We start from the raw sequence: 9,637 nt of genomic DNA, 5'->3' as shown, positions 1-9,637 counted from the left end.
ACCTGATCATTAGCCTGCCGTCATGTTTTTGCTAGGGTGTGTGGACATGTGCCTTACCTGATGGATGGTCGGTTTCTCTCACATTGTGAATATTTCTCTAATTATAAAAATGCCAAAAAAACATTAAGTAGAAGAATACAAGGAAACCCTAGTTCTAACTGGAAAACATTAGCAAGGAAAACACGATGGGCTCAATGACGGCACCAAAAGCTCATCTTTCTTTGTTCAAAGACATTAGAACAGGTATAAATTAAATGACTTGTGGCTCTTAGCCAAGAATGTACTCAAACAAGGAATAATCCTTACAGATGGTCTAATTCGGTAATCTATTAAATGGTCTAATTCAGTGATATTACCGAGGATCTAATTCAGTAATCGAAACCTCATTTACAGAACATGGTCTCACTGTACTGTTAGATTGATCCGACTCACTTGCATGAAAATCTGAATCTGTTGAGGCCTGATCTAACCGCACCATACTTGCACCAACAACAAATGCAGGCTTCAAAGGAACCGGAAGAGTTACAGTATCGTTATTGAGCATGAGAACAACAGACGGCATGGTAGGCCTTTCGATGGCATCTTCTTGAACGCATAGCAATCCCATATGAATGCATCTCAACACTTCCTGTGTTGGGCACTGATCGAGAGTTCGATCCATCAGCTCTAACATTTTTCCTTTAGTCCAATGCTTCCATGTCTGTCAATAATCCACAAATGTCTTAAATTAATGAAATTGGCTGTGTAAATAAGTTACCGAATACATGTTTTGCAAATAAGTTAACACTTACATGATCTAGAAGGTTTGAAGAATTTTGGGAGTCTCCGAAACCAGCATTCTGTTTACCGGTTATAATCTCTAGAACTAAAATACCAAAACTAAAGACATCTGACTTTGTCGAAAATTTCCCCCTCATAGCATACTCTGGGGCCATGTATCCACTGCAATGCCATGCATGATCAATTAATGTTGGTCTCTCGTCTAAGATGATAGAAATGCGAGCAAGATAAACTGTTAGTCCTATAATCATATGATGTGGCCCATTTGCTGTCTGGACCATTGGGCTTTGAGAATGCATATATGCCACAGTGTGTCCTATATATTGAATGGATTGGATTTCTGAAAAGAAGGGATTTCTGATAAAAGACAAAGAAGAAGTTCTCTTTCCAAAGTGTGCCTGAGGACTTTGTGAATTACATGTGGTAACGAGATTTCTGGGGGATAGTTTTGTTTCATAGGATGCTTTGGTTTCACTGTAAGATAAAAATGAGAAAGGGATTGAAGTGTTTAACTTACTATGTTCCTGCAATCCGTTCCGTATTGCCTTGTGTTTGGTCACCGCCAAAAAGCCTAGCCATTCCAAAATCTGAAATTTTAGGCTTCATGTCTGCATCCAACAAGATATTGCTAGCTTTCAAATCCCTATGAATAATCCGGAGTCGGGAATCTTCGTGGAGATAGAGAAGTCCTCGAGCGATTCCTTTGATGATTTCGAACCTTTTGTCCCAGTTCAGAAGCAAACGTCTGATTGGACCTGATCCGATCAAAAAATAATAATTTCTGGTCACTGTCGATATGAGTAAGCAATATTCGATCAAATGAAGATAAGATATTCCAGCATTATGTCAGTATGACATTCACGCCACTACCCGAATTGTAGAACATCTCACCAAAAACTCACGGAGTCAGCTATCGAGTGGGCCACACGAGTAAGTGCAATGCATTGTATACCATCCAATGTTTTCATTGGCTAGATGATCCAAAATGTAGGTCACACTTGATGAACGGATCAGAAGTCATCAACATAGAAATACTGTCTTTTTTCCATTTCTTTTCTTTTTCTTCTTCTTCTTCTTCTTCTTTTTCAAATTAATACAGTTAGGTTTAGCCCAAAAAGAGATTAGCCCAACGGAGAGATTTAGGAGGCGTTTGGAAGATCACATGCCAATGCGGAAGACATGAAATCTGGGCCATTCATCAGGTGAGCTCATCCAACCCAGTGTGCCATCCAAAAAAGGGCTGGGCCAACCCATTCATCTGGCAGGTGCAGGTATGAGAAAATTGACGGTGAAAAAAAAAAAAAGAAAATGATGGCCAACGGTCTAAACTCATCATACATATTTTGGCGCCAGATAAGTTGGCCCCCACCTAATGTGTCCATGGTCTCATACACGTGTGCCATGTTAGAGGATATGTGGAAAAGGAGCAGTAAGTACCAAAAAGAAATGTATCGAGGCTTTTGTTTGGAACGTATTCATAGATGAGCATCATTTCATTCGCTTCTAAGCAGCAACCAAACAGCCTTACAAGGTTTCTGTGCTGAAGTTTCTTAACCAATTCTACCTCATTTCGCAGCTCTCCAATCCCTTGCCTCGACCTTCTTGAAAGCCTTTTCACTGCTATTTCCATTCCATCGGATAATTTTCCCTGTGGAAAATGTTCGAGATAGTTTAAGGCATATTAATCTGAGGGGAACAAATATTTAAAAGAAATAAAAATGTAATTTCTTTCTGTTTGTATGTACCAGCGAAATCAGTTCAAGGCAATGCAAGATAAGGATAGGGTACAATTTTTTATTTTTATTTTTATTTTTATTAATTTTTTTTTTTTAAAGAAAGTGGGCTCATGCCACAAATGCATGAGGCCACATTAAAATAGGCCAACCGGATTTAAATACAAATGCAACTAAGTGGCCTCTTGATGCAGGGAAGGATGTGATGAGGTCAAGCACTATCTTCCTCAGGGGATAAGTAATCCAAATCCATGGAGTTTCTCTAAACTTATCACAGAGAGTCCTAGAAATTATGAGGAAAAATAGAAATAAACTCTAATAAATTCGAAAATTAATTGATTGATGATAAAAGTGAATTTACAATCTTTTAAATATTTATATCAAATTTAAGAAGTTTCAGAATCAAACTGCAACTCAAACTCTCTGAAAACATAATTTACTATAAACGGTAAACTTACTATTTATAGACTATCATGATTTCTACTAGACTTCATGTTTTTCGGACAAAATAGTAAGTGTTATTCTCCTAAATTTTCTATGCACTTATCATGTTGGGGACGACTCTTGAAGCTCAAAGGATCAAGAGTGATGATCTATCTAAAACTTATTATAAATAGTAAAGACGAAACTAAAAACGACTTTTCATTGTTGATTTGATGGAATCTTGCAAAATCCACGTGGCAACCTAGCATGGAAGGGTTGGTTAGCTAAAGTAGCTTCTCCTACCCGAAAATCATATATGGTACGTTGAATAAATCATTCTGATTTGCGAGATATGCTTGCCTTAGGTTTCTGATGATCTTGATCACTTTCACCTCTGATCAGGCCTTTTCTGATCCATCTTGGCCATAAAAGTGTCCGCAACCTACTCTACATTACCTCTCCTATGAAGATCTAGGATCCCATGCATGTGTCTCATTCTAGCTATTGTTGGGCACTTTTGTTTGGCCATGGACGATTAAGTGAAAAAAAGAAAAGAAAAGAAAATAGACAAAAGCTAAGTCAAATCCATCATAGTATACTGATGTAGAGCAGGTCGCGGACAGTTACATGGCCAAGATGGATCAGAAAAGGCCCGGTCGACGACAGAAATGATCCGGACCATCGAACCTTAAATCGGGCGTATCTTGCAATCCGGAATGAGTTATCTGACGTAAAATATATGATTTTGGGGTAGAACGAGCTACTGAAGCCAACCAACCCGCTACGCCGGGTTGCGCAGCCCGGAATTGCGAAAAACCCCTGGATCGATGGTCGTTTCCCCGTTTTAATTTCGCTTTTACTATAAATAGTAAGTTTTAGTTTGATTATAACTCTTCATCCGTCGGGCTTTAGGAGTTGCGCCCAACGTGAAAAGAGCTTAGAATAATTAGGAGAACGGTTTGGTGAAGCCAAATAGGACACTTACTATTTTTGGCCGAAAACCTTGCGCACTAGTAGACATCACGACCGTCTATAAATAGTAAGTTTACTATTTATAGTAAGTCACGGATTCTAAGAGTTTGAGTTGTAGTTTGATTCTGATTTCTTTCCCATTGCTTGGTACCCCTATTTAAAGGGTTGTGAACTCGTTTTTATTCATCAATTAATCAATTTCGAATTTATTAGAATTTATTTCTATTTTCTGCTTTCTTTCCTCGTGGATTCGAGAAGTCTTTGTGAGGAGTCCAGAGAAGCTCCGTGGATTCGGAGTAGTTATCCTCATCACGTTCATCCCTGCGTCAATTGGTATCAAAGCGAGGATTCCCCTCGGGCCGATGGCAAACAACGAAGGTATGAATCAAAATCCTGTGGACGGTGATCCAGGGATTCGTTATCTTTCGGAAAGAATGGAAGCTTTCCACCGGGAGAGTCAGTTGACCATGTAAGGGCTGCAGGCAACTCTCGACCGTCTTGCGGATGCGCTACTTCCGCCCCGAGCCTTAGGCGGTGCTCCATCACCCGTGGTGGCTCCACCACCCATGGTCGCGGTACGACACAACCCCGATTTTCGTAGAGCACTACCAGTGGCAAACCGTAGGGCTACACCAGATGATTCAAGTTCTAGCGACGAGGACCTTAATGAGGGTTTTGCGCGACGACCAATCCATGGAGGTGATCGTCTAGATTGTACTGAAAGAGACTATCGAGGTAAGGCTGAACTTCCTAGTTTTAACGGTTTATTACGTATAGAAGATTTTCTCGATTGGCTAGCCGAAGTAGAGAGATATTTTGATTACATGGACGTGCCAGATCATAAAAGGGTAAAATTGGTAGCGTTTAAATTAAAATCTGGTGCTTCTGCATGGTGGGAACAATTACAACTCTCACGAGCTCGCCAGAACAAGGCGCCCATCTCATCATGGCCACGGATGAGACGTCTTCTTCGATCTCGATTTCTACCCAGTGATTATGAGCAGATATTATTCCAAAAAATATCAAAATTGCAGCAAGGAAATCGAACAGATACTCAAGAATTCCAACGGTTGGCTACACGAAACGATCTGTCAGAATCGAGTCACAGAAGGTGGCGCGATTTATAGGTGGGTTGCGACCGACAATTCAGACCGAGTTCGGATGTACCGCCGAGACCGTGGATGAAGCAGTTCAATTGGCGGGTAGGGCAGAAACACAACTTGCAAGAGCTCTTGCTCGTCCATATCCTTCAACTCGACCCCCCATGACGGGTCCCACACAGGATCCAGTGCTACCATGAGGAAAAGACCCAGTACCTCAACTTCCTACAACCACAAACCGTGATACAGGGAGCGGCTCATCCAGGCCTCAACGTGCAGCACCTACAACAGCGAGTCCGAGTAGGATTCCAAATCCTTATGCTCGGCCAAGGTCGAACAATTATTACCACTGTGGCCAACCAGGCCACTATCAAACACTTGTCCTCAACGTCCCGCGGCACACTTGACTATAAACGAAGGGGGCACTGAAGATGAGGCCGTAGAAGAAGACCATCGCTTTGATGAACATGAACAAATCACTGAAGAAATAGCAGGTGGCGATAAAATGACGAGCGAGGATCGTGACGAATTTTTAGTTGTGAAGCGATTGCTGTATACCCCACGAAAGGAATTACATCCACAACGACACAGTATATTTCATACTCGGTGCACCGTCAATGAAAAGGTCTGTGATGTGATCATAGACAGTGGTAGTAGAGAGAACATCGTCTCAAGAGTGATGGTGGACAAGTTGTGGCTACCAACGATGAAACATCCTTCCCCGTACTCAATTGGCTGGATAAAAAAGGTGAATGAGACCAAGGTAACTGAACAATGCACTATCTCGTTTTCAATTGGCAAAAATTATAAGGATCAAATACTTTGTGACGTGGTCGACATAAAAGCTTGTCATATGTTACTCGGTCGACCCTGGCAGTCGGACCGTGATGCGACCCATCGGGGACGAGATAATGTTTACGTATTTGTCAAGGATAGTCGAAAAATAATCCTTGCCCCTATGGCACCAGAGAACCACCTTGAAGCCTCTAAAGTGAAGGGGAGTTCCCTCTTGATCATTTGAGATTTTATGGAGGAATCCAGAGAACCGGCGAGGTATACGCCGTAGTGGTGAAGGGAGAGGAATCGGAACCCTTAAACATTCCTTCAAGTTTAAACTATTTCTAAACGAATTCAAAGAAATCTGGCCTAATAATTTACCTGATAGATTACCCCCCATGAGGGACATCCAGCATCAAATAGACCTCGTCCCTGGGGCTAGCCTGCCTAATCGCCCTCATTATCGGATGAGTCCGAAGGAGTGTGAGATACTTCAGGGGCAAGTGGAGGAATTGATCCGTAAGGGTCTCTTGAGAGAGAGCATGAGCCCATGTGCCGTACCAGCATTATTAACGCCAAAAAAAGATGAAAGCTGGCGCATGTGTGTCGACAGCCGAGCAATCAACAAAATTACCATCAAATATCGGTTCCCAATACCACGGTTGGACGACATGCTCGATATGTTAGAAGGGGCCAAGGTGTTCTCTAAACTAGATCTAAGGAGCGGGTACCATCAGATTCGTATTCGACCCGGTGATGAGTGGAAAACGGCATTCAAGACCAAGGAAGGGTTGTATGAGTGGCTGGTCATGCCCTTCGGCCTATCGAACGCACCAAGTACTTTTATGCGTTTGATGAATCAAGTTCTAAAACCGTTCACTAGCCGATTTGTGGTAGTATATTTTGATGACATATTGATATATAGCCAGGATGAGGCGGAACACAAGAAACATCTCAGGCAGGTGCTACAGGTCCTACAACTTAACAAGTTGTACCTCAACTTGAAGAAGTGTAGTTTTTTAACTGACAGCCTATTGTTTCTAGGATTTGTTGTAACGTCCACAGGCATTCGTGTAGACGATGAAAAGGTGCGAGCTATTAGGGAATGGCCGATCCCGACAAACATTCATGAGGTGAGGAGTTTTCACGGGTTGGCGACTTTCTATCGTCGATTTGTGCGAGATTTTAGCACTATAGTCGCGCCTATAACAGATTGCATGAAAAAAGGACCATTCCAGTGGACCGATAAAGCTGATAAGAGCTTTCATGAGATCAAACATCGTTTGTCTACAACACCGGTCTTGGTGCTTCCTAATTTCGACAAATTATTTGAGGTTGAGTGTGACGCTTCATATGTCGGAATTGGAGGAGTATTATCACAGAAGGCAGCCGGTAGCCTTCTACAGAAACTCAAGCCCGAAAGAAGTGGTCGACTTATGAGCTTGAGTTGTACGCAGCTGCGCAGCGATATTGGCGGCATTATCTGATTCAAAGAGAGTTTGTTTTGTACACTGACCATCAAGCATTAAAGTTTATTAATAGTCAGACTAACGTGAATCATGTGCATGCTAGATGGGTTGCGTTTTTACAGGAATTCACGTTTGTTCTGAAGCACAAGTCAGGGCAGCAGAACAAGGTGGCTGATGCACCTAGCCGTCCTACATCACTAGTTACAATGAGCAACGAGGTAGTCAGCTTCGACTGTCTCAAGGAGCTGTATGCCGAGGATGAGGACTTCAAAGATTCTTGGATGAAGTGTCAAGAAGGTCACCCCAGTGACCTTCATATACAGGATGATTTTCTCTTCAAAGGGAATCGATTGTGCATCCCAAATACTTCGAGGGAGCAGATTATTCAGAGCTACATGGAGGTGGCCTTAGTGGACACTGGGGCGAGACAAGACGCGAGCTCTTGTGGAAGAGCGGTATTATCGGCCGCAACTTAGTACGCGATGTGGGAAAAGCCGTACAACGTTGTCATGTTTGTCGGACCTCCAAGGGGCAATCTCGAATACGGGCCTCTACACCTACAGTGCCTAATGGTCCTTGGGAGGATTTATCAATGGACTTCGTACTTGGTCTCTCACGAATACAATGCGGCATGGATTCGGTGTTCGTGGTGGTAGATCGTTTATCCAAGATGACGCACTTTATCCCATGCAAGAAGACCCTCGATGCAACACACGTGGCGAATTTATTTTTTAGAGGTCGTTCGGCTACACGGGGTCCCCAAGACCATTACTTTCGATCGTGACACGAAGTTCATTAGCCACTTTTGGCGGACTTTATGGAATCGATTCGATACACGACTTCAATTTAGTAGTGCTTACCACCCACAGACCGATGGGCAGATCGAAGTTGTAAATCGCACGTTGGGAAACCTCCTTCGCCGTATTTCAGGAGTAAAACTGAAGGATTGGGATTTGGCCTTGTCTCAGCGAGTTTGCATTCAACAATATGGTGAACCGCTCGACAGGAGAATCCCTCCCAGATTATTTACGGACGAGTGCCTCGCCACACACTTGACTTGGTCCTCTACCCAAGCACCTGTGCACGAGCATTGCAGCAGTAACATATGGCAGACAAGATCTTGGGCATCCATGCGGAAGAGACAAGTTACATGCCTCGAACGAGAAGTACAAGGAACAAGCGGACAAGCATCGGCGACAAAAAGTGTTCGAGGTAGGCGACCGCGTTATGGTCCATTTGCGCAAAGAGAGATTTCCGACCGGGACGTACAACAAGTTGAAAAATAAGAAGATTGGACCGGTACCAATCATCCGAAAGATCAATGACAACGCTTATGTTGTTGATCTCCCAGAGATGACATGGCCATCTCACGGACTTTTAATGTCATGGACCTAACCGAGTATCATGAACCAGTAGCATGACGAGAACTCGAGGACGAGTTCTTTTGAAGTGGAGGAGACTGATGTAGAGCGGGTCGCGACGTTACATGGCCAAGATGGATCGAAAAGGCCCGGTCGACGACGACCATCGAACCACCATCGAACCTTAAATCGGGCGTATCTTGCAATCCTGAATGATTATTCGACGTAAAATATATGATTTTGGGGTAGAACGAGCTACGAAGCCAACCAACCCGCTACGCCGGGTTGCGAGCCCGGAATTGCGAAAAACCCCTGGATCGATGGTCGTTTCCCGTTTTAATTTCGCTTTTACTATAAATAGTAAGTTTTAGTTTGATTATAACTCTTCATCCGTCGGGCTTTAGGAGTTGCGCCCAACGTGAAAAGAGCTTAGAATAATTAGGAGAACGGTTTGGTGAAGCCAAATAGGACACTTACTATTTTTGGCCGAAAACCTTGCGCACTAGTAGACATCACGACCGTCTATAAATAGTAAGTTTACTATTTATAGTAAGTCGCGGATTCTAAGAGTTTGAGTTGAAGTTTGATTCTGATTTCTTTCCCATTGCTTGGTACCCCTATTTAAAGGGTTGTGAACTCGTTTTTATTCATCAATTAATCAATTTCGAATTTATTAGAATTTATTTCTATTTTCTGCTTTCTTTCCTCGTGGATTCGAGAAGTCTCTGTGAGGAGTCCAGAGAAGCTCTGTGGATTCGGAGTAGTTATCCTCATCACGTTCATCCCTGCGTCATATACCTTGTAAACGGACCCAAAGCCCCCTTCGCCGAGTTTATTTTCATCAGAGAAGTTACTTGTGGCAGTTCTTAGTGTACCCAAATCAAATGTTAATGACATGCTTGTTATCTCGTCTTCACTCACGTCATCTCGTATATCTGAAAAATAAGATAAATTTTATTTAAATTGAATAAGATAAAATTCTAGTAATAAAAAAATCTTGAGTGGGAAATGAAGAACGTTAT

The 9,637-nt window shown here is 42.6% G+C and overlaps 1 protein-coding gene across 2 annotated transcripts in view; it reads right to left on the bottom strand.

Annotated features, from left to right (window-relative positions):
• Window positions 1-200: 200 nt before the first annotated feature.
• Window positions 201-9,637, bottom strand: part of LOC131221546 (cysteine-rich receptor-like protein kinase 44) — an 83,818-nt gene continuing 74,381 nt past the window's right edge. For both annotated transcript variants that reach the window (XM_058216825.1, XM_058216824.1), the window contains exons 3-7: window positions 9,414-9,550; window positions 2,218-2,428; window positions 1,298-1,535; window positions 792-942; window positions 201-700 (exon numbers count right to left, since the gene is read on the bottom strand). In XM_058216825.1, the coding sequence (XP_058072808.1) occupies window positions 353-700; window positions 792-942; window positions 1,298-1,535; window positions 2,218-2,428; window positions 9,414-9,550 (1,085 nt within the window). In that variant the 3' untranslated portion in view covers window positions 201-352. The remainder of the gene's footprint in view (window positions 701-791; window positions 943-1,297; window positions 1,536-2,217; window positions 2,429-9,413; window positions 9,551-9,637) is intronic.

The sequence above is a fragment of the Magnolia sinica genome, chromosome 12, assembly GCF_029962835.1.
Source record: "Magnolia sinica isolate HGM2019 chromosome 12, MsV1, whole genome shotgun sequence".
NCBI classification, from domain to species: domain Eukaryota; kingdom Viridiplantae; phylum Streptophyta; class Magnoliopsida; order Magnoliales; family Magnoliaceae; genus Magnolia; species Magnolia sinica.
Note: the sequence above shows the minus strand (reverse complement) of the source record. Positions and strands in the feature narration are given on the sequence as shown.